Here is a 26305-nt window from a genome sequence, read left to right as displayed (position 1 = left end):
ATCCTACAGTTATTTGGGACGTCCAGCATGACACAGCGACTTAGGGCAGATTCTCTGAAGATTTTTTTTATATATTGGTTCTCCAAAACAGAGCAGTCGGAAGGACAAACCATAGCGCTGAAAAACTGCATGTGTGAATCCAGACCCATGCGTTTCTTTTTCCAGATTCTTTACTGGTTTTGTTAACACATCCCCTAGACATCAAAACCAAAATCTGCCCCTTGTGTGAGTTGTGGACAATTTTCCGGCAGGTTTTCGGGTATGTGCACACAACATCTTTGTCAAGTGCGTCCACTCTAAAACATGTCTGAAAAAAAACACCCAGGAAACACTCAAAAGAAAAACAAAAGCCGTTCTAAGAAAAAAAAAAACAATTGCTGAGCACATGGTCAGTTTTTTTTAATCATTTTTTAACAGTTTCAGATTTCCAAAGACATTAAGCAATTAAAAGGCGTGACGTCCATTTTTCAGTCACTTTCCACTCTGAAGAAGCTTTATACAAGTCAGAAGAAAGGCTCAAAAGACGCCAGTGAAAAACTGGAAAAATGCAAAATTGACTACTACTTCAGTGAGAGCGGGAGTAAAAAAACAGATTAAGAAAATGTTAGGATCATTTCATATGTCTATAAGATATGATACATGCTCGGATCACAATACACGGCCCTGACATCGGCTCTGAGCTATTTGGCTAGTTGGCTGATATGATGTAGTTGGCTATGGCCAGTAGACCCAGAAGTCGGACTGGGCATCCGAGAGTAGCCCAAGTCACGCACAATGGAAAGCTCCACAAGTATAAATTACCATCATACCATCTAAATGTTCAAACTACAATAACATCAGTATTTTTGTTAAATTATAATACTTGTGCTTGAGGCATAAGGGGTCCAATACTGTTCTTGTGGAAATATTTGGGTGAGTGCTATTGCTTCATCGTTTTAGGGGGCACAACATATTTGCTTTGTACAAGTAACCCAGGATAGACAACTACATAAAGGATTTTTATTGATCATTAATGGGGTTGTCCACTACTAGGGCAACCCATTCTCATTTCCCTCGCGCAGCCCTGATAAAATAAAAAAAAGCCTATACTCGCCTCCTGTGCCCCAGTTCCTGCAGTGTCGGTACTCACGGTCCCGGGACTCTCGCATGGCTGTATGACACATGGTGCCTGGCAGCCAATCAGGGCTGGTGTCACTGTCCCCGCCTCCTGTCAAACTGATCATGAAGAGGAGGTCAGAGATCAGCAGCAGCTCTGACTTCCTCTTCATGTTCAATTTGGGGGGACAGTGACGCCAGCGCTGATTGGTCGCTGGGGTCACGTGTCATACAACTGCACGAGAGACCTGGGACCGTGAGTACCGACACCGCAGGAACGGCGGCACAGGAGGTGAGTATAAGCTTTTTTATTTTATCAGGACAAAGAGTGGTGAATGAGAAGGGGTTGTCCTAGTAGTGGTACAACTTGTGAAATTATAGTTAGTCCCATTTTAAAGCATGTTTGTCACCAGATTTTGCAAAACAGCACTGATGAGGCCCCATAGGATGTACTTTTTTTTTCACTAAAACACGGCTTTTCCGGGGGAGAAGCCCAAAACGTCATCGTAAGGGACACCATGCCTGGGAAATGCCTGAGGCTCTATCATCTGTAGTTACAGCTCCTTGTGCTCTGTCCTGTGCATACACTAAGGCCTTGCAGAAAGCTTTTCCCATTCACCTGAGAGTGAGACTCACGATACCTTTATTAGGAACGGATTATTCTCAGCTATAATAGAAGCAAGCCTGCGGCTGTGATAACTTGATTTCCAGGAACCAAAATGATAGCTGTCATCAGTCATAGGGAATATAGGTGTTAACAGCCGGCACATAACGACCCAGGACAAATCGTGAAAATAATTATGAATTGTGAGACTGCTTTACATTCTTTCTTTCCTCTTACCGTCCTGGAGTATAAATCTGAATATAACTCGTATATCACATTGTCATTCACCAGCATGTGATATGGAGAATCATGTATCTTACCCCTCTCATAATTCTTTCCCGCAGTTCTGCCTGAGTCAGAGGTCTCTCTTCTTCATCTGCCGTAGTGGAGTCACTGTCGCTGCCATACTCATCCCTGTAGAAAACATGAGAACTGCAAACATTAGTCTCATCTGTGATGCACAGAATTTTATTATTATATCTGTAGCTGCTGCTAATCAAATTTTCTGTAGATTGGTTGTTGGAAAACCTTAGTAATCTTTACCCATGGACAGTAACCATATTATGTGCATGAGTCGCCCAGTCAGGGCAAGGGGGTACTCGTTACAGGGTCCTGCAGTTCACAGAGGGATGTCACGGTGGCTGACCCGGTCCATGGCCCTGGGATGTCCGTGTTAAAGGGAAAGGTCTTTAAGGGGAATGTTCATGACGCTACCTGTGGTATTCGGTCAGGGTGACCGACGCTGCTTTAAGGGGTCCGCTGGGGCGATGTTATGGCAGCTAGATGGTATACCTTCCCACAGGTGAAGTATGTCCCCAGGGCTTCCCGGTGTGTGGATGAGGGATGGTGAGAGGCTCAGAGAAGAACAAGGACACAAGCTTGCAGTCTCTTTACCTTTACTGAAGACTTCAGCATCCACAGTCCAGGGCACCAGATCACAGGGCAGGCAGAGTCCGGCCAGTTTGGAGGCAAATCCAGAGTCCCCTTATCCAGGTGGAAATCAGTAGCCTTCCCTTGGGCTGCGGTGGTGTAGTCCCTTACTGCCTATGGCTTCACATAAGGTCCTCACAGATGTGGTGTTTCATTCTCTCTGTCCCCCATATAGGATGGGACACTACCCGTATGACTGGTGACTTGAGCCTGTTTATAGGGTCTCTTAGATAACCCGGCTCTGTAGGTGTCACCGTGCCTCCTGGGTGTAGGTGCGGACAGGTACCCTGCAATTAGCTGTCCTGCCGGTCTCTGAAATAAGGCGTAGAGGTCCTTACTCCCTCGGTGTTCCAGCTACTGGGATTTTGCGCCTCAGAAGGAGACAGCTTGAGCAGGGCTGGTCCCCTTCTGGTATCCTATCCTTTGCTTCGACTTCCTTCACGCTCACTGCAATACAATTCTGCCTTTCAATGTCCCTTTCCGAGAGCTGCATCTCTGAGGGCATGCACAGCTCCTTTAACCTTCCATCCTCCTCAGACTCTGGTCTGGAACTAACAGAACTCCTGTCTGGAGCTATGTCAGGAACTGACTAACTTTCCCTACAGACTACCAGTTATACATATGGGGAGTGACCTAATAAATAGGAGCAGAAGCTCCCCATGGTGGTCTGGAGTATGAATGTGTTGCATGTTTGTGATATCTGGATGCAGTTATTCTTTCTTGCCTCCAAACGTAGCATCATTCTCCCTGAGAGGAAAACAATACCACTGCGATAACCTGGACCCTGGGGCGCCGCATGCACAATGGATATAGGCAGGCTTGGACTGGCCAACAGGAGAATCCTCCAGCGGGCCACCACCCTCTTATATGAGCAGTACTTGGCATGATGTACCTGAATCACTATGTACAAACAGAGGCGGCATCTTATTCATTTACCAATCTACCAAGATCATTGTTATATACATTTGCGATTGAGAAAAACGCAACATTTGCATTAAGCTAAAAAGTGAGGCCCTGTAGTTGGTTACTGGTGGGCCCTTTGCACTCTATTCCGACACTGGATATAGGTACTGGATGTTTCTAGAGATATAGATGAAAGCAGAGTTCCCACGTTCAATGTTAAAGGACTGCACTACTTGACCTTGGCAGAAAAAGAAAGACATTACTGGCTGTTACCAGATTCCTCTGGAGACGGATAGTCCACAATATGAGTAACTGCTAAAAGACCTGCAGTGCAACAGGCACTGAGGACTCAGTTTGCACACCGAGGCACATACTAAAAGCCGAAGAACAAGAAAAGCTGCCTTCAGTATACTCTGAAGCATATGAAGAAGCCTCAGGAGTTTGGGGATTCTGTTATGTGGAGCAATGAAACAAAACTGTATATTTTTGGGGCCTATGGATAAGCAATATATTTAGAGCAGGAAGAATGAAGTATACACTGAAAGGGACACCCTGGATATGAGGGATCGTGGTGGCTCAGTGATGCCTGCAGTGAAACATGGTGGTGGCTCGGTGAAGCTGCGGGCTGCTTTGCATCCTTTGATATTGGGAACCTGCAGCATGTGGAGGACAAGATGGTTTCAATCAAGTATCAGAAAATTCTAGAAGAAAACATAATGCCTTCAGTAGTGAAGCTGAAGATAGGCATCATTGGACCTTCTAATGGGTCAATGAGCACAAGCATACCTGAAAGTCCACCCGATGGCTTGATTTCAGAAGAAATCCTGGAAGGTCATAGAGTTGTTGACACAGTCAGCAATTCCATAGAACATATTTGATGGGATTTGAAGAAAGTGATTGTAATGCACAAACCCAAGAAAATTATAAAACTGGAGGCCCTTGTCAGTAAGAAATGGGCTAAGGTTCCTCAGGAGGAACAATGCCAGAAGCTGGGGTCTGACTATGAATCGTGTATGGATCAGGTTATAAAAGCCAACGAGGCTCTACTAAGTACTAAGGATACTTGTCATGAGGGGAATTAACAATTCTGAGACTGCAGTCATCAGCAAAAGTGACATTTTGAGTTGACTTTGGAAAAACCATTAGTTGTGTTTAGCTATTTAAATTGCTCGTTTCATGGATTTATTGCAAATAACAGAAAGTTTATAAATTTTGCTCTGATAATTTTTAGTGTAAATGTATTCATTACTACATATTATTATTATTATTATTTTCCTCACTTAAATAGCGCCATTAGTTCCACAGCGCTTTACAGACGTCATCACCTTATGTGGCATTTTCATTAGACCTATATGATCCTTGTGATAACATCAAGTTTTTCCAAAACTAACCATACTTTCTCATAGATAGCCATGGTCGGCAGGCTCCTTCTCGTCTCAGGAATCTTCCTGTTCTGTTTTTATGTTGTATTATTTAAACTAAAGGCAAGGATCACTTTTCTTATAGGGGAAAATCCAACATGTTGGAAAATTTCCTTCCGTGATATCAATTGCTTTTCACTTTTAGAGGTGTTTAATAGAATCACATCAATGATGGAAAACCAAGACGGGTTGTTACATTAGGTCAAAAAAATATGACACCATGTGTGGTTACAGTAAATGAGAAATGTGCCTGCGTGAGCTTTATGGTTTGATGCTGTACATTGTATACATTGCATAAAAATGAGGAAAGCAAACAAATGTTATCGGGCAACACAATGTGAATTCCTTCCCATAAGTAAGACATGGATAGAGGGAAGACTTCTGCAACAGATCAGAAATAACAATATGAAGAAACTAATGAAAATACCAAAAGTAGCATCAGAGGAACGGGACAAGAAAAGGGACAAGGAACCGACTAATTGATAAGAGGCAGCAATGGAGATTGTAACATCATTTAGAATTACCAAGGGTATGTCATATATATCTTTTTTTAATTTCCTCTCTATGTAACTTTTATACGTGCCTGAGTGCTCTGGATCTTATTACCTAAGCTTTAAGCATTTCCAATCCAGCATAAATAAATGACCATTGTGTGGGGTTTTTTATTCTATAGGTGAGCCGATTTTTGGATTTTGCATAAAACTTACAAAATGGGATTGAGCTCTAGCAACCCATGAATATAAATTATCATTAAACATATGGAATACCGTACCTAATATGTGACAGCCTTGTGCAAATTACTTCCAATATATTTTTGCTTGCATATAAAGAGGCAGCGATGTACAAAATTAATGTAGTTAATTTCATAGACAGCTACGATCCATGAATGTGCAAGGCTTAAACATAAACTATAATTAAGTTGTGTCTGCACAGCAATAACTTTTAAGCTTCATAAATCATTACTGCCAGACCGTCTTGTGCTACATGAGAATGAACGCGCCACGAGCTAGAAACAAACCTTTTTGAGTTTCTATCTATCTATCTATCTATCTATCTATCTATCTATCTATCCATCTATCTTACAAGCTGGCATTCACAGCAGTACAGTAATGACAGCCACAGGGATCTTCCACAGGACCCCAACAGTCATGACAACCCATCAGCATCTTGCCATCACATCATGGGCGTGCCGATGGTTGCTTAGAATGATGTGCCCCCCCTGCCGACAAGCATTAAATGCTGCTGTCAGAGATTGACAGCGGCATTTAATAGGTTAACAGCCGAGTGTGGAGCTCAGCACAACCTGTGGCTGTTAGCGGCAGATGAAGGCCGAATATCACAGCTATCTTCTGCCAAGAAAGACGCGACCTTGGCTGCGTCAAAGTCAGGGAGACAACACATGACGTAACTGTACATCATATGTTGGTAAGGGGTTAGAGTCGGTGGTCTTTTCGCATGATTTTGATTCGTGGTGGGTTTGGGCCTGGAATCTTCGTTTAATATAATTTTCTTCGACTCTTTGGCCAGAAGGCTGACCTCTTGCTTGCTGAGGTGTTTCCTCTCATACAGGCAATGGTGATTTATGGCTAGAGCACATCACAAGAGACATGGGGTTGTGGCTGGAGCACATGATAGAAGACATTGGAGCTGGGGCTGCAGCACATCACTAAACACTTGGAGCTGGGGCTGGAGCACATCTCAGAAGACATGGAGCTAGGGCTGGAGCACATCACCAGAGACACGGAGCTAGGGCTGGAGCACATCACAGGAGACATGGAGCTAGGGCTGGAGCAAATCACAGGAGACATGGAGCTAGGGCTGGAGCTAATCACAGGAGAAATGGAGCTAGGGCTGGAGCAAATCACAGGAGACATGGAGCTGGGGCTGGAGCTAATCACAGGAGAAATGGAGCTAGGGCTGGAGCACATCACTAAATACATGGAGCTAGGGCTGGAGAACATCACAGTAGACATGGAGCTAGGGCTGGAGCACATCACAGGAGACATGGACCTAGTGCTGGAGCACATCACAGGAGACATGGAGCTAGGGCTGGAGCACATCACAGTAGACATGGAGCTAGGACTGGAGCATATCACAGTAGACATGAAGCTAGGGCTGAAGCAAATCACAGTAGACATGGAGCTAGGGCTTGTGCACATCACTAAACACATGGAGCCCGGGCTGGAGCACATCACAGAAGAAATGGGGTTGTGACTGGAGCACCTGACAGAAGACATTGCAGCTGGGCTGCAGCACGTCACTAGAAACATGGAGCTAGGGCAGAAGCACATCACAGGAGGCATTCGGCTACAGTATGTATGAGAGGAGACAATGGGGCAGCTGCTTCTATCTTCAACTGTGGGACAGGAGCACATTGCACTCTAGCTCTGGCCACAAAGTACGCTCTGATGCTGGCACTGGCCAGCTTCAGTATATAATCCTTCAATGCATGTGCATACAGTGCAAGAGGGTTGTAAATGGTTGGCGACTGGCAAAAATTGGCTGCCGGCCTGAGCACTGTGGTCACAGGGGCGGCAGAAAGGTTCCCCACCCTTGCTGTAGATAGTTTGGTAGGGTACACAATATCCTTTCTTGGGAGCCGAGATGACAAAATGATTTGCAGCCAGGGAAATTTTAGTTTTTACTTCTTTGCTGATTAGGTCAGGTGTCCTACGATCTCCTAGTGCTGGTCTTGCAGGTTGTTTGTACCCATGTGTATAGTAATATGGTTTGAGATGGTAAATATGGATTATTGATGACTATTGTTACCTTTTCAATAGTTGCACAGCAAATTTTTCTGACCCTCTTTCCTGGGAATAGCCACTGTGTATTTAGATGGTTGAGTCTATTAATAGGATGGTATCAGGATATTGTGATGTCATGGTCACCTGTTGTCTGATGTTCGTATGCCGAGTGCCATTTGGTGGGTTTCTTGGAATCTGCTGGGGGTCTGTGCTGCATGTTTTGTTGGTGCTTAGCTCTCATCTCACTTCTGTTAATCACTTTCATTGATTTCAGGTTTACTAACGTTGTTGGGTTGTATTAGGCACAGTAGCATCCTGGCCACAGGGTGTCATTTTGTCTGCACTCCTTGTTTCGGTGGTCCCCTCCTGGTTCAGATATTCAGGTGTTTGTGTTTTTCGATTTGCTATCTCCTACCTCAGCCTGGTATTCTCTTGCTGTCTCCTATTTCCCACAGAGGCGATATACGTTCACATTTCAATTTCCTTATCTCGGTAATTACTTGGTGTTTTTGAAGCTCTGCCCCAATTGCACAGTTGCTTTCCAATTGAAGAAAAAGATATATGTAGAGCAAGGTGGATCAGCATACACCAATAGGAATGTTACAAAACTCACGTTTATCTGAATTAGGTTAAAACTGGTAAAAAAGCTAATTATGACATATGGGCCACCTGCTCTACGCGTGAAGAGTCCATTACAGTGCTGGACTTGGGGAAAGTGAGTGTGTGCTGAGTTTGTTATTTTAGATAATTTACAGAGTTTGGGATCAACTTTCATGGAAGTGGACAATTCCTTTAAGGCTGTGAAATTTTACTGGTTTACATGGAACCTACTTGAAGGTGGTACTGGAGTGTTTTCTCCTTCTGGAGGAGAGCTCTAACCATATTATTTCTTAGGAATCATTGCTCTAAAGGATCCCCACTAGCTAGATATTGCTAAGGAGAATCTCTACCTTTTGTAAAGCATTTTTAAAACCCTTTTAACGTAAGATATAACCTAGAACTCACCCTGTTCCAGGTGGCTGTATCTCAAAGACTGGTGGGCGCAAGTCAACCAATTGTCCTAGAAGAACTCGAGCTGTTTCCTGTGGGTCATATGGTTTATCATAGTTCTGAAAGAACAAAAACATTAAAATAAGCGATCTATCTGATATACTTGTTATATAGCAATGTCTGAAGCGGATTTCGGTCATTTAAATACATATCATCTGTTCTTAGGAAAACCTAAAGATGACTCATTAGATGTAAATGAGCCAATGAACGATTATTCTTCAATCGCTTAAAGACAGCACAGATTACATAGGAAATATTGGATTTCTCCACCGATGGTGCAATGAGTGCAGCCAAAAGAATCCAACAACTGTGAACAAGTTCTCTGTTGACAAGACTGCAATGGTGACATTCCATCTACACCATATGACCGCTGCAGCCAATCACTGGCTTCTTCAGTGACGCTGAGATAGAAAACACCAGACTGCCGAGACAAGTGATTGGCTGCAGTGGTCAAGTGTTATAGAGGAGATATCACCACTTCAGTCCTATAAACAAAGACTATAGAGGAGCACCTGAAAAGAAGCGTTGCAATGGAAGTTGCTTAAACAGGTAAGTAATACTTTATCATGCTATTTTTAAGCATTTCCAGTCTTTGCCTGGTTTTTAAAACTTAACATCTCCCATTAAAGAGGAACTATCCCTAGGTGGAAAGTGGCCAGTATTTTTTATTTCCAGCTAAATATATAGGTTTGTGTTCTTTGCTTTATTTATTTATTATATCCAAGACACAATTCCAGAGATATGAGCCTTTTTCATGTAGTGCTTATTTTATGGTCTTTACCAACAGAGTTTGGCTCATAGATTCTACGTGGGACTTTCTTTGGACTTGTTTGCATAATTACCCTGTAAGCATAATTTTATGTTTTTGGGGAAAGATAATGAAATTAGCACTAAATAAAAACATTCATATCTCCGGAGCCTTATGCACTTTTTTTTCAAAATGTGGAATATTCAGTGGAACAAAGGTAATAAATAAAGAGCAAAATCTGATCACTCCAGGCCTGGTGATAGGTGCTACTCAGGTCCTAGAAAATTCCTTTGGTGGTTTTTATGTAATTATACATTTATCAAAAATTTGAATGAACAGCAGTAATAAGGATTTTACAGCTGAAGTCACAAAAGGGAAAGTCTAATGAAGAAAATATATATATTTTTTAAATAATAAAAAATGTTCTCTCAAAATGTACAACTGTATCAAAAGCACACTGAATCGTTAACTTTCCCTTAGAACGTATTCTTCTTTTGCATTGTATCCTCGGAGCATGTCTACCTAATCATTTTATTCGTTGCAACCCCATTATACTATTGATAAAACAATGAATCCAAATCTAACAAGACCCTTCATGAGTATAGTTTTTCCTAGTTAGTAACAATAATCAGGGGTTTTCATGTTGTTTCTGAGGGCATCAGGGACAGCATCAGAGATAAAGGAAGGTTGCTGGCTCTGGGAGCCCATATTTCTAAGCTCATGTTGTATCTATCAGGCTTTACCAATCCATGAATGCATATTATTGAGACTTCAATACAAGTAGACTGAACGCAATGAAAGTTTATTTTAACCTTGGCCAAAAAATGGTGGAAAGTGGAGCCACTTTATAATATTGCTTCTAGAAATGAACTGAGATTTCATCCTTTTAGATGGTCGCACTCCGAGCCGGCTGCTTGTGTGTTCTCGCAGAGGAATATATCAGACTGAGAACATTTTGTGAAACATGCTTCGTCCTTGATAGCGGATTACCCATTCTAACCATGGCTTGTCCTTAGTGATGTTCCTACATGTAATAATGAGGGTATTCTATCTACCTTAGAGTCGAGGAAGGACTGGGCGGCCAGAAGCTCGTTAGTTTTCTGCTCAATGAGGCCAAGGTACTGCATTATGTTTGCTTCACGAATGCTAGATGAAGAGCCCAACATTTCGTCCAGGACAGAGCGGTCGCAATTTATCTTCCTGAACAAGGAATCAATTCCTACGAAATAAGAACCATTACTTTAGCAGAAAGTAGAAGTCCAGCTTCATTATGTAAATCCATACAGGCATCAGATGGTATGATAAAAAAAAGACCTGGAGAGTAATATGGAAAGGATTGATGCCACTATGGATTGTGATATTACAGTAAACTTGATTTAAACTTAGAAGGAAAAGTGTATGAATGATAGATAGCAAGTATATTGCACTTTAAAAGTAACTGCACACTACAAACTCGACTTAATTCTGGATATAATGGAAAAGGCAAAGCCTACTGGGGCTTCATGGCGGCACACAGAGCCTTTTACGGCTCCATACTACAGAGCACCTATAAAGTGCTTCTTGTGACTCCATATTATATGAGACATTCTCCCCCAGAACCAATGATTCTACACGGCAATAATACCATAGTCAATGGCACATGTTCGATTTTGTATCAGTGAAAAAATGTATGAATCTTAAGACATAAGGATTTACTACAGGTTTATTTGTGATGGGTACATGAGGCCTGTAAGTAAAATCTAAGAATGCAGTTTTTGTCCTTACATTGCTATTCATCTAGGTCATATTGAGAAATTGAGGTTCATGACTGCATCTTAAGCTTCCATGAGATGGCGTCGATCAGCAGTTGTAAATGAAATAGTGTCCATCAGGAACTGCAATTACATTTTGTCCATCAGCTACAATGAGTTGGGTCCATCAGGAGCTACAATGAGATGGTGTCCATCAGCAGCTACATTGAGATGGAGTCCATCAGCAGCTACAATGAGATGGAGTCCATCAGCAGCTACAATGAGATGGAGTCCATCAGCAGCTACAATGAGATGAAGTCCATCAGCAGCTACAATGAGTTAGGGTCCATCAGCAGCTCCAATGAGATGGTGTCCATCAGCAGCTACAATGAGATGGAGTCCATCAGCAGCTACAATGAGATGAAGTCCATCAGCAGCTACAATGAGTTAGGGTCCATCAGCAGCTCCAATGAGATGGTTTCCATCAGCAGCTACAATGAGATGGAGTCCATCAGCAGCTACAATGAGATTGAGACCATCAGCAGCTAGAATGAGTTAGGGTCCATCAGCAGCTACAATGAGATGGAGTCTATCAGCAGCTACAATGAGTTGGTGTCCATCAGAAGCTACATTGAGATGGAGCCCATTAGCAGCTACAATCAGATGGTGTCCATCAGCAGCTACAATGAGATGGTGTCCATCAGCAGCTACAATGAGATGGTGTCCATCAGCAGCTACAGTGAGATGAAGTTCATTAGCATTTACCATGAGATGGTGTCCATCAGTTGCTTTAATGAGATGGAGTTCATTATCAGCTACACTGAGATGTAATCCATCAGCAGCTACAATGAGATGGAGTCCAGCAGCAGCTACAATGAGATGGAGTCCATCAGCAGCTACAATGAAATGATATGGATCATGAGATGACATCCATCAGTGGCTACAATGAACTTGTGTCTATCAGCAGCTACATTGAGATAATAATCACCAGCAGAGAAGGGTGTCAGGGAGCTCCACCGCAACATTGAAGGCTGGAAATAATGAAAACCAGTTGGGTGCCGATCCTGCTGGTGAACACAGCCGTAAACAGTGGAAGAAAAAGGATCTCTCCGGCATACCAATGAGGTAAGTGAAAAATGTTCTTTATTCAGGCACGGAGTGCCAAGAAACAACAGGGACATGAAATAAAATCTCCTGATGGATTTCGGGCACGGTATTGTGCCCTTAGTGATAGGCTGTCGATTGAACCATACAGGTAAGTATATGCAGCAATTGCCATCCAATCAGAAGGACTTGAGCTGATGAGATTACCCTTGCACCATGTGTGCGACACACCGGCAAACAAAATTAATTATGCAATTGCATTTTTGTCGTATTTGGATATTGACTTTTTTTTCCTTCATGCAATCATACTTTACTGAGGTTAACTATCCCAGTACTTGCACCTTGTTTGACACCGACAATGTTTTTATGCACTTTTTGAACAAGTTTTTGAGCAACATCGTCTATTAATCGCAAATCACGTGAGTGTTTTTTTTCTCCATACATACAGTATGGCTTCAGATTCCAGACTAGCTAAACTTGCGCAGGTTTTGATGAGCCTACTAATATACCATGTGAATCTTCAGACATGAAGGGATTATTCCAAAAACTAGAAAAACTACTAAGTCAGGAACAACGCACCTGGTGAGATCATAATACCGTCAGGAAATACCTCAAAAAAGAAATGATTCCTCAGAGTTTAAGGAATAAAAAGATCCCTACATCTATGTTTTCAGACGAATTTCTATCAAAATGGAATTACGTTTTATCACAATGTTCCTATAAATTTATGGAATGAATTATTTCTCATGAGGAAACTCACTTAAAAGAACTCAAAATGGAGATAGACAAACCCAACACGGATTACTATTTTGAGGATAATTTAATGTGTGTACTTGATGCAGGAATTGTTTCATTAGTATATTTCCATCTCCATATACTTCCAGAGTATGACACCTACATGGTGTATATACACATATATAACTTTATTAACTTATTTACAATATATTTGTTGATTGACAAAGTCTTTGTTATATGTGGATTTATTAGTTTTGGAGTTATGGTAATTGTATACTAACATTAGTTGTACCCCGTATCATCCCGCATTTTTCACCTCAATTTTGTCTTCCCCTTTATTTGTCTTATTATGTATTATGTAGTTTTAATGATTAAATAAATTATAATTTATTATATATTTTGTAGTTGTGTATCATATTTATAGGTATTCTTTTCGAGTGGATACACAACATAATTACATTGGTTTTGTACGTATATGTTCACTTTTTCAGACTATAAAAGATGTCAATAAATTTGCAAGACTTCTAACGGTCAAAAGACATTTTTTCTCCGAATCCGAAGACGCTTTTAGACCTCAGTGGTTCCCTCCAATTTCTGATATGGTAGCTTTTACCCTTAAGAAACATAATGCAGTTCTTACTCTTACCTCTTTGCAAGATCAAGTTCGATGCTCAGATATGGTTATGGCTGAAAATATCAGAGTAACTCCAACTAATTCCACTTACTACTTTATCCAAGCTAGGGTTCCATCCTTGGATCGCTTTCAAACACCGGTGGAACAAGATTTAAAACTACTACATGATCAAACCAAATCCAGTAAACATCATAAAAACATGACTAGAGGGGAATTTAAAGCTATCAGTGACTTGCAAAAAAACTCCAATCTTACTATCAGACAATCCGACAAAGGAGGATGTATTGCAGTTATGGCTACTTCACTATATGTCTCATTGGCTTTTGATATACTTAATGATCCCGCTACATATAAACCACTTCCTTCAGATCCCACCCTGCCATACAAATGTATTTTATCCAACATTCTTGATGAAGGCAAACATAAATCACAAACTTCATACATGGTTATTACCTGATCATCCAGTTCTCCCTATCTTTAATGGCCTCCCTAAAACACATAAAGGGGTTTTTCCCCCTCACCTCTGTCCTTTCATTTCCGATATTGGATCAGTAAATGAAAACCTTAGCCAATGGATTGATGAACATCTTCAAACTTTGGTTTCAAGAATCTTTGTTTTTTTAAAAGCACACCACAACAGTCTTACAAGTTTTTGATCAGTTCATTTGGATTGGGAATTAGGCTACGTTCACATTTGCGTTGTTGGGCGCAGCGTCGTCGACGTAACCCACAACGCATATACACAATGCTGCATTTTTTGACGCATGAGTTGACATAAAATAGTAATGTTAATGAATTTTCGTGCAGGGAAAACGCTACAATTAGCGTCGTCCGCGCCCTGTCTGGTGTGTCAGATTGACACATGCGTCGTAAAACGCAATACAACCCATACCGGTGCATGTCCATGCGCCCCCCATGTTAAAGATAGGGGCGCATGACGCATGCGTCGGTATGCGTCGAAGACGCTGCGCCAAACAACGCAAATGTGAACGTAGCCTTACAGGTTCATCACATCTGATGTTGTGACCATATACTCCACCATTCCCCATCATCTTGCCATTTTAGCAATACGCTATCATTTGGAGAATACAGTGATTATTCTACCAATCTACAGTATTTCATCATTAAGTCACTTTCATTATTTCATGTTCAATTCCCAATGATTTCTCCAAACACTTGGTGCCCCCTTGGGTTCGAAATTCTCACCATCCCTTGACATTCTATATATCTCATGGTGGAAAGAGTCATATATTGTCACTGCCAACCATCCCCTATTGGATAACATATATTGGTTTGGGAGATAGGGGGACGACTTGATATTAGTATGGCAGGGTGGGTTGGAGAGGTTTACTGAATATGTTTTGTATCTAATTAATAACAATCTACATCTCAAATTGACTGCTAATGACTGTTGCTTCGGCCAATCTCCCACAAAAAATTCTGCCCATAAGCACAATCCTAAATGTAGAATTTAATCTCCCTAACTGGGATTTCAACTCCTTCAACGTCACTTTATGCAATCTTTGCACTCCGTCAACTTCATGCCTTAACAAGTACAAATCATCCTCGGCAATCGACATTCCACATGAACTGAATCAATAAGAATACCCAGAAAACTTAACACAGTACAAAGGCCCTCTGTATTTTCCTTTGATAACGGGACGCCAAAGTGACAATAAATTCTGGCAAACCAAAGACTCTGGGGGGCCATACAGATAATGAATCACGAACTGTAAAGCAGAAACATCTTCACTACCCAGTCCAAAAAAGTACTAGACTCAAGTACCCAAATAATGAACAAGAAATTCCACAACCCATGGGTAAGCCTTGGTCCAAATAATACTACCTATCCCAATAGTAACCTAACAACCATATATTCTCTGGGTGCACCGGTAGCAACCTAAACACTGAATAAATGTCCATTTTTGCTAACATTGAGCCCTTCCCACAACAACACAATCACTGGATGACCACATCAAATTGCATATACTGTACACCACCGAGCATAAGTCAGGGTCAATACTATCATTAACCGAGAGCCCCTTTGGGTAAGACAGATGATAAATCAGCCCAAATTTGTTTGGTTCTTTTTTAGGCACCACATCCAATGGGGAAATAATCACATCATTAAGTGGTATAAAACTAAACTGGCCAACCATGCGCCCTAACGCCACTTCCTTCCTTAGTTTTTCTACAAATACCATTGGATATTCCAAAGCTGACAGCAGGTTCCTCAACGAAAAGGGGACCTAATGACCTGGAGACGGAATCTGAAAACCCTCAGAAAAAAACTTAAAAATAACTTCCGCCTTCACCTTATCAGGGAACCTTTTTAGAAGGCGGGCCAGCGTGAGATGGTTCACTGGTTCGACCCCCTTGACTAGTATCAGCAGGTCTTTTCCTATTCTTTTCTTAAAACATTTAGTACTCCCATGCAAAGTTCCGATACAGTGGAAACATACATACCTGAACTTGCAACTGATGGGATATTTGCACTGACCATCATGAAACTGTCAGCACGCTCCTGATTTTTCTTTGGACCCCTGCACTCCCTGATTAAATCCCACTGATAATGATGATTGGGTTCCGTTACTTTCATCCCCAAGAAAGGACTGCAGTGCAAATACCTCAAAGGGGACATTATCTTCAACCATATCACTATGTCCATCTGATCACACCGAATGATTGGCTGTAGGCCGGGGTGACACTTGCGAGTGCAATGTCAGAAACTCGCGTTAGTCTCTCGCATCAATAACCGGCACTGCAGCTGAGTAGTGTGACCCCGGCCGTACTGCTTTTCTCTGCAGGAATTGCTCGTTATACCTCAACCAAACCTGCCCACTGTAAGTTCGATGTGCTTCCCTAATAGAATCCTTGTAGGAAAAGAAATGAGAACAGTTCTCAGGAGTCTTTTCCCCAGTCACGTTGGTTAAAATTGCAACCGCCTGCAGCCAACTGACAAACATCTGCGGAGTCAACTGCTACCCTCGCCTCTTTTCCTCCTCATTCTTACTATCATCTTTCTTACCATTATCCAAGTAAAATTTTTCAAAAAATCTCCACATTATCATCATGCAAAATATTTTCTTTCATTTCTTTTTTTAGGTGGACACCTGTTATGAACAGGTGATTCAGAACCACAATGGACCTAGTGGTTAAGAGCACACAAGTGACCTGTTTAGTTACAAACATAGGACGAGCTCTGAGACGTGGGAACTCTGCTGACCGCAATCCCTAATCCTATCACACCACACTAAAGGTAGCCGTGGAGCGCTCCTGACCAGAACCTAGGCGCCTCGTCACAGCCTGAGAAACTAGCTAGCCCTGAAGATAGAAAAATAAGCCTACCTTGCCTCAGAGAAATTCCCCAAAGGAAAAGGCAGCCCCCACATATAATGACTGTGAGTAAGATGAAAATACAAACACAGAGATGAAATAGATTTAAGCAAAGTGAGGCCCGACTTACTGAATAGACCGAGGATAGGAAAGATAGCTTTGCGGTCAGCACAAAAACCTACAACAACCACGCAGAGGGGACAAAAAGACCCTCCGCACCGACTAACGGTACGGAGGTGCTCCCTCTGCGTCTCAGAGCTTCCAGCGAGCAAGAAAAACCAATATAGCAAGCTGGACAGAAAATATAGCAACAAAAGTAACATAAGTAAAACTTAGCTTATGCAAGGCAGACAGGCCACAGGAACGATCCAGGAGATAGCAAGACCAATACTGGAACATTGACTGGAGGCAAGGAACAAAGAACTAGGTGGAGTTAAGTAGAGCAGCACCTAACGACTTAACCTCGTCACCTGAGGAAGGAAACTCAGAAGCCGCAGCCCCACTCACATCCACCAGAGGAAGCTCATAGACAGAACCAGCCGAAGTACCACTCATGACCACAGGAGGGAGATTGACCACAGAATTCACAACAGTACCCCCCCCTTGAGGAGGGGTCACCGAACCCTCACCAGAGCCCCCAGGCCGACCAGGATGAGCCAAATGAAAGGCACGAACCAGATCGGCAGCATGAACATCAGAGGCAAAGACCCAGGAATTATCTTCCTGACCATAACCCTTCCACTTAACCAGGTACTGGAGTTTCCGTCTCAAAATACGAGAATCCAAAATCTTCTCCACTATATACTCCAACTCCCCCTCAACCAAAACCGGGGCAGGAGGATCAACGGATGGAACCACAGGTGCCACGTATCTCCGCAACAATGACCTATGGAACACGTTATGGATGGAAAAAGAAGCTGGAAGGGTCAAACGAAAAGACACAGGATTAAGAACCTCGGAAATCCTATACGGACCAATGAAACGAGGCTTAAATTTAGGAGAAGAAACTTTCATAGGGATATAACGAGATGACAACCAAACCAAATCCCCAACACGAAGTCGGGGACCCACACAGCGCCTGCGGTTAGCGAAACGCTGAGCCTTCTCCTGAGACAATGTCAAATTGTCCACCACATGAGTCCAAATCTGCTGCAACCTATCCACCACAGTATCCACGCCAGGACAGTCAGAAGACTCAACCTGCCCTGAAGAGAAATGAGGATGGAAGCCGGAATTGCAGAAAAAAACGGTGAAACCAAAGTAGCCGAGCTGGCCCGATTATTAAGGGCGAACTCAGCCAAAGGCAAAAAGGACACCCAATCATCCTGATCGGCAGAAGCAAAACATCTCAGAGATGTTTTCAAGGTCTGATTGGTTCGTTCAGTCTGGCCATTTGTCTGAGGATGAAAAGCCAAGGAAAAAGACAAATCAATGCCCATCCTAGCACAAAAGGCTCGCCAAAACCTCGACACAAACTGGGAACCTCTGTCAGAAACGATGTTCTCCGGAATGCCATGTAAATGAACTACATGCTGGAAGAACAATGGCACCAAATCAGAGGAGGAGGGCAATTTAGACAAGGGTACCAAATGGACCATCTTAGAAAAGCGATCACAAACAACCCAAATGACCGACATTTTTTGAGAGACGGGGAGATCCGAAATAAAATCCATAGAGATATGTGTCCAGGGCCTCTTCGGAACTGGCAAGGGCAAAAGCAACCCACTGGCACGAGAACAGCAGGGCTTAGCCCGAGCACAAATCCCACAGGACTGCACAAATGAACGCACATCCCGCGACAGAGACGGCCACCAAAAGGATCTAGCCACCAAATCTCTGGTACCAAAGATTCCAGGATGACCAGCCAACACCGAACAATGAACCTCAGAGATAACTCTACTCGTCCATTTATCAGGGACAAACAGTTTCTCCGCTGGGCAACGGTCAGGTCTATTAGCCTGAAATTTTTGTAGCACCCGCCGCAAATCAGGGGAGATGGCAGACAAAATTACCCCCTCCTTGAGAACACTCGCCGGCTCAGACAAACCTGGAGAGTCGGGCACAAAACTCCTAGACAGGGCATCCGCCTTCACATTTTTAGAGCCCGGAAGGTACGAAACCACAAAGTCAAAACGGGAGAAAAACAGCGACCAACGAGCCTGTCTAGGATTCAACCGCTTGGCTGACTCGAGATAAATCAAGTTCTTGTGATCAGTCAAGACCACCACGCGATGCTTAGCTCCTTCAAGCCAATGACGCCACTCCTCGAATGCCCACTTCATGGCCAGCAACTCACGATTGCCAACATCATAATTACGCTCAGCAGGCGAAAACTTCCTGGAAAAGAAGGCGCATGGCTTCATCACCGAGCCATCAGAACTTCTTTGCGACAAAACAGCCCCTGCTCCAATCTCAGAAGCATCAACCTCGACCTGGAACGGGAGCGAAACATCTGGTTGGCACAACACAGGGGCAGAGGAAAAACGACGCTTCAACTCTTGAAAAGCTTCCACAGCAGCAGAAGACCAATTGACCACATCAGCACCCTTCTTGGTTAAATCAGTCAACGGTTTAGCAATACTAGAAAAATTATTGATGAAGCGACGATAAAAATTAGCAAAGCCCAGGAACTTTTGCAGACTCTTCAGAGATGTCGGCTGAGTCCAATCATGAATGGCTCGAACTTTAACAGGGTCCATCTCAATAGTAGAAGGGGAAAAAATGAAACCCAAAAATGAAACCTTCTGAACACCAAAGAGACACTTAGACCCCTTCACAAACAAAGAATTTGCACGTAGGATCTGGAACACCATTCTGACCTGCTTCACGTGAGACTCCCAATCATCCGAGAAGACCAAAATATCATCCAAGTATACAATCAGGAATTTATCCAGGTACTCTCGGAAGATGTCATGCATAAAGGACTGAAACACTGATGGAGCATTAGAAAGCCCGAATGGCATCACCAGGTACTCAAAATGGCCCTCGGGCGTATTAAATGCTGTTTTCCATTCATCGCCCCTTTTAATACGCACAAGATTATACGCACCACGAAGATCTATCTTGGTGAACCAACTAGCCCCCTTAATCCGAGCGAACAAATCAGACAGCAAGGGCAAGGGGTACTGAAATTTGACCGTGATTTTATTTAGAAGGCGGTAATCAATGCAAGGTCTCAGCGAACCATCCTTCTTGGCCACAAAAAAGAACCCTGCTCCCAATGGTGATGACGACGGGCGAATATGACCCTTCTCCAAGGATTCCTTTACGTAACTCCGCATAGCGGCGTGCTCAGGTACAGACAAATTAAACAGTCGACCTTTAGGAAACTTACTACCAGGAATCAAATCGATAGCACAATCACAATCCCTATGCGGAGGTAGGGCACTGGACTTGGGCTCATCAAATACATCCTGGTAATCTGACAAGAACTCTGGGACCTCAGAAGGGGTGGATGATGAAATAGACAGAAATGGAACATCACCATGTACCCCCTGACAACCCCAGCTGGACACAGACTTTGATTTCCAATCCAATACTGGGTTATGGACTTGTAGCCATGGCAACCCCAACACGACCACATCATGCAGATTATGCAACACCAAAAAGCGAATATCCTCCTGATGCGCAGGAGCCATGCACATGGTCAGCTGGGTCCAATACTGAGGCTTATTCTTGGCCAAAGGCGTAGCATCAATTCCTCTCAATGGAATAGGATGCTGCAAGGGCTCCAAGGAAAACCCACAGCGCCTAGCATACTCCAAGTCCATCAAATTCAGGGCAGCAACTGAATCCACAAATGCCATGACGGAATAGGACGACAAAGAGCAGATCAAAGTAACTGACAAAAGAAATTTCGACTGTACAGTACCAATGGTGGCAGACCTAGCGGACCGCTTAGTGCGCTTAGGACAATCGGAGACAGCATGAGTGGAATCACCACAATAAAAACACAGCCCATTCTGACGTCTGTGTTCTTGCCGTTCAGCTCTGGTCAAAGTCCTATCGCATTGCATAGACTCAGGTACATGCTCAGATAATACCGCCAAATGGTGCACAGTTTTACGCTCACGCAAGCGTCGACCGATCTGAATAGCCAAAGACATAGACTCATTCAGACCAGCAGGCATAGGAAATCCCACCATGACATCCTTAAGGGCTTCAGAGAGACCCTTTTTGAAAATTGCTGCCAGCGCGCATTCATTCCATTGAGTGAGCACTGACCACTTCCTAAACTTCTGACAATATATCTCTACCTCATCCTGACCCTGACAAAGAGCCAGCAAATTTTTCTCTGCCTGATCCACTGAATTAGGTTCATCATACAGCAATCCGAGCGCCAGAAAAAACGCATCAATATTACATAATGCAGGATCTCCTGGCGCAAGAGAAAATGCCCAATCTTGAGGGTCGCCGCGTAATAAAGAAATAATGATCTTTACTTGTTGAACTGAATCACCAGAGGAGCGGGGTTTCAAAACCAGAAATAGTTTACAATTATTTTTGAAATTCAGAAATTTAGCTCTATCTCCAGAAAATAACTCAGGAATAGGAATTTTAGGTTCTAACATAGGATTCTGAACCACTAAATCTTGAATGTTCTGTACACTTATAGCGAGATTATTCATCAAAGAGGACAGAGCTTGAATGTCCATCACAACACCTGTGTTCTGAACCACCCAAATGTCTAGGGGAAAAGAGAGACAAAACACAGTGCAAAGAAAAAAAAATGGTCTCAGAACTTCTCTTTTCCCTCTATTGAGAAGCATTAGTACTTTGGGCCTCCAGTACTGTTATGAACAGGTGATTCAGAACCACAATGGACCTAGTGGTTAAGAGCACACAAGTGACCTGTTTAGTTACAAACATAGGACGAGCTCTGAGACGTTGGAACTCTGCTGACCGCAATCCCTAATCCTATCACACCACACTAAAGGTAGCCGTGGAGCGCTCCTGACCAGAACCTAGGCGCCTCGTCACAGCCTGAGAAACTAGCTAGCCCTGAAGATAGAAAAATAAGCCTACCTTGCCTCAGAGAAATTCCCCAAAGGAAAAGGCAGCCCCCACATATAATGACTGTGAGTAAGATGAAAATACAAACACAGAGATGAAATAGATTTAAGCAAAGTGAGGCCCAACTTACTGAATAGACCGAGGATAGGAAAGATAGCTTTGCGGTCAGCACAAAAACCTACAACAACCACGCAGAGGGGACAAAAAGACCCTCCGCACCGACTAACGGTACGGAGGTGCTCCCTCTGCGTCTCAGAGCTTCCAGCGAGCAAGAAAAACCAATATAGCAAGCTGGACAGAAAATATAGCAACAAAAGTAACATAAGCAAAACTTAGCTTATGCAAGGCAGACAGGCCACAGGAACGATCCAGGAGATAGCAAGACCAATACTGGAACATTGACTGGAGGCAAGGAACAAAGAACTAGGTGGAGTTAAGTAGAGCAGCACCTAACGACTTAACATCGTTACCTGAGGAAGGAAACTCAGAAGCCGCAGCCCCACTCACATCCACCAGAGGAAGCTCATAGACAGAACCAGCCGAAGTACCACTCATGACCACAGGAGGGAGCTTGACCACAGAATTCACAACAGACACCCAATTGCCCTTAAAGGGAACCTGTCACCCCCAAAATCGAGGGTGAGGTAAGTCCACCAGCATCAGGGGCTTATCTACAGCATTGTCGAATGCTGTAGATAAGCCCCCGATGTATCATAAAAGATAAGAAAAAGAAGTTAGATTATACTCACCCAGGGGCGGTCCCGGTCCGGTCCGATGGGCGTCGTGGTCCAGTCCAGCGCCTCCTATCTTCATCAGATGATGTCCTCTTCTGTTCTTCATGCTGCGGCGCAGGCGCAGGCGTACTTTGTCTGCCCTGTTGAGGGCAGAGCAAAGTACTGCAGTGCGCAGGCGCCGGGAAAGATCAGAGAGGCCCAGCGCCTGCGCACTGCAGTACTTTGCTCTGCCCTCAACAGGGCAGACAAAGTACACCTGCGCTGGAGCTGCAGCGTGAAGACCAGAAGAGGACGTCATCCTATGAAGATGGGAGGCACCGGACCGGACCGTGACGCCCATCGGACCGGACCGTGACGCCCATCGGATCGGACCACCCACCCAGATGAGTATAATATAACCTCTTTTCTCATCTTTTAGGTTACATTGGGGGCTTATCTACAGCATTCCAGAATGCTGTAGATAAGCCCCTGATGCCGGTGGGCTTAGCTCACCGTTAATTTTGGGGATGACAGGTTCCCTTTAAAAACAAACAGAAACCCCCCTCTTAGTCCTGTCATCAAGCTTAATTGCTTCTGCCTTGTCCTTCTCAGTCTGAACCGACACCTACACACCTGTAGCAACCAGCAACCTCACTACCTGCCACCGTCCTTGCTGCATCTCTGCCTGCATATCCCTCTGACTTCGCTTGTGCCCATAGCCACCATCTCAGCCGGGGGGACCGGAATGCTTGCAGTCAACAGTGCTTTGTCCCGACCGGAAGCATGACTCCTGCTTCCACTCAATCTGCTCCTCCTAGTAGCTGCTGTCTCATCCATGGGTCCTGCTACAGCTGCCACCGTGTAGAGTCAGGCCACGCCTCCCCTCCAGCATGCTGCTGCCCACCTCTGATAGATTACTTGCCTGCTGACTTCCTAGATTGCTCTGTCTGGCAGGCACCCTAACCGAAACATTGCTAGGCATGCCTGCCACAAAGATCCGCAATGAAGTAATTCTGGGAGAAGCATTCCGAACTCCCAGTCCCTGCACCCACTGACCTCAGGGTCCCTGGAGGGACTCCTAACCCTGCAGTGAGGGGTTGCTTCAGAGCTCAAACACTCCAGTCGCCTCATTTTTCTCACCCGCCTTACAAACCCCTCAGACAGATCTTGCCCTTGTTAACCTTCCAACATTACCACAATCTGCTCCTGCAGCCATCCTTCTCTTAACCTTGCCACAACCTGCAGCTGCCTCAGAAGAGAATCAACATCAGTCATCAGTGTGAAAGAAATGGTTAATTTCTACCTCCTAAGCTGAATAAAATGCATGAAAATAGTGTTATAAGGAATGACCTATGTTCTCACTTATCTGTCTATATGTGGATGTTTTATGGCCTGGTGGTTAGTCCCTTCAATTCCCAGAAATTGTCAAGACATATTGTTGTTTCCAAATTTTATAATGATATAGTATAACCACCTAAAGTTCTGTAGATTCAGCCCAAATTCTCTCCACCAGAACACGCAGATATCTGGAAAGTTTCCCCACATTCTCTCATGTAATTTATCTTGTATCCCAGAATGCGCTTGACAACCCATTGTATAACCAATATTTTGCCAAAATGTTGTGTAACGCCTCGCTTCCCTTTGATCTTGTCCTGTAAAAGATCACCCTTTCGATTCAATAAACAGCAATTATTTTGGAAAGACAATGACTCTGTGTCTTTCTGAATTATTTCTCCCATCTCTTAGGCACCTAAGCAATAACCATACCTGAGGTTGGATAGAGCGAGAAAAAATCCCGACTATAACATCAGGTACCTTGGCTGTGGAGCTTTGGGGCTGTGTGGAGGGATCCTCTTCAATAGGAGTTTGATCCCAAAATTGCCACTTTCCCTCACTTTTGCCATAAATACCTCTTGTATTATGTCACCCTATCCACTCATAAATAAACCCCCTATAATGCCCATGTTATACTTCAAACTTGAACCCTCCCAGCCAATCCCTGTCATGGGGGGCCTCCTAACTCCATTCAGATCCTGCTTCCCACTGTATGTTCTAAACGCACAAAACAATTGCATTAATGTTGTTTGTATGCATGGAGGTACGTTCGGCCTGTCTAAAAAGGCCATTCAATGACCACCGGTCGGCTTGCATGTAATTGACTGGTAGTCGTTTAACAGTTGCTGTCAGTCTTTGTAAATGTAGCTTAGGAAAAGTAATATTGAGGAAGAGTTTTGACTTGAGATTCAAATATATACAAAACATAATTAAAACTGTCATGGTTGTGGACAGGGTTCCCTTTCCTGTCCTCTCAGAGTTAATTTTGCATGGCCTCCTTTTGGTTTGGGAAGGGCTATATTTAACCACTTCCTTCTGGGGATCCTTGTCAGTGATACATTCGCTCTTGACTGTGTGTCTGACCACTGGTGTGCTTGCATACTGTATCGTCAGTTTGCCTTTAGTGTAGGACTCGGTCTGTTTTCTCGTCTGTGTATTTGCCTTTTGACTCTGTCCTTGAAATCCGTTTCTGGTTATGACCTCTGGCTTGTTACTCTTTCTTTCTGTCTGCCTGCCCCGTTTGTACTGCATCACTATCTCCGGTTATCTGACCTCCTGCTACGTCCTGACCACCCTTTACGTCTCACCCTTTTGTATTACGCTGACCTCCCGGCTTGACTTCGGCACTATCTGACTACTCTCCGGCATCGCCGCCACTCGGCATCTGGCTCTGCCTCCGGTCACTCCCCCAGTAGTTACATGTTGCAGGTCCTGCACGCCGGCAGGTAAGCTTGCCGCAGCTCTCCGCACACACTCTTGGTCTGCTTGGAACACGTGCGCAGACTCCTGCTGTAAGTCTGCAGCAGGGTTCCTGATAAAACACTATTCATGATAGTGTTTTATCAGGGCAATCAAACAATGTTGTCTACTTCTCACACCCATTTGTTATGTTTCTTCAAGATGGCACCCTGATCTAGTGTGTTACACTGCTGTAACTCCCAGCCAATTGTTGTTATTGTTGGAGGAAACAGGGACCAAGTGTTTAATATCCCTAAAGTGCCACCACAGAGGAAAGGAACCATTGCACAGTGCCCACTGAAATTAATGGCACCTTGAAAAAGTATTTAAACCCAGTGAACTGTTTCACATTTTTTCACCTTGCACCCACGAATTTAAATGTATTTTATTGGGATTATATGTGGTATACCAACATATAGTACACATATTTGTGAATTGTAAAGGAAAAGATACATGTTTTTCTAATTATTTTAAAAATAGAAATTTGAAAATTATGACTTGCATTTGTATACAGCCCCCCGAGTCAATACTTTGTAGGACCAACTTTCGCTGCAACTACTGCTCCCGGTCTACCAGCTTTACATATATAGAGACTGACATTTTTGCCCATTCTTCTTTACACACTCGCTCTAGCTCAGTGAGATTGGATGAAGGCAACTGTGAACAGCAATTTTTATATCTTGCCATAGATTCTCAACAGGATTTAGGTCTAGACTGTGACTGGGCCATCTCTACAGCTCCTCCAGAGTGAC

The 26305-nt window shown here is 43.6% G+C and overlaps 1 protein-coding gene across 2 annotated transcripts in view; it reads right to left on the bottom strand.

Moving 5' to 3' along the window:
- Window positions 1–26305, bottom strand: part of ODAD1 (outer dynein arm docking complex subunit 1) — a 172532-nt gene that overhangs the window by 18251 nt on the left and 127976 nt on the right. For both annotated transcript variants that reach the window (XM_069740710.1, XM_069740709.1), the window contains exons 12-14: window positions 10551–10714; window positions 8703–8806; window positions 2020–2113 (exon numbers count right to left, since the gene is read on the bottom strand). In XM_069740710.1, the coding sequence (XP_069596811.1) occupies window positions 2020–2113; window positions 8703–8806; window positions 10551–10714 (362 nt within the window). The remainder of the gene's footprint in view (window positions 1–2019; window positions 2114–8702; window positions 8807–10550; window positions 10715–26305) is intronic.

Source organism: Ranitomeya imitator, chromosome 10, assembly GCF_032444005.1.
Source record: "Ranitomeya imitator isolate aRanImi1 chromosome 10, aRanImi1.pri, whole genome shotgun sequence".
Classification (NCBI taxonomy): Eukaryota; Metazoa; Chordata; class Amphibia; order Anura; family Dendrobatidae; genus Ranitomeya; species Ranitomeya imitator.
Note: the sequence above shows the minus strand (reverse complement) of the source record. Positions and strands in the feature narration are given on the sequence as shown.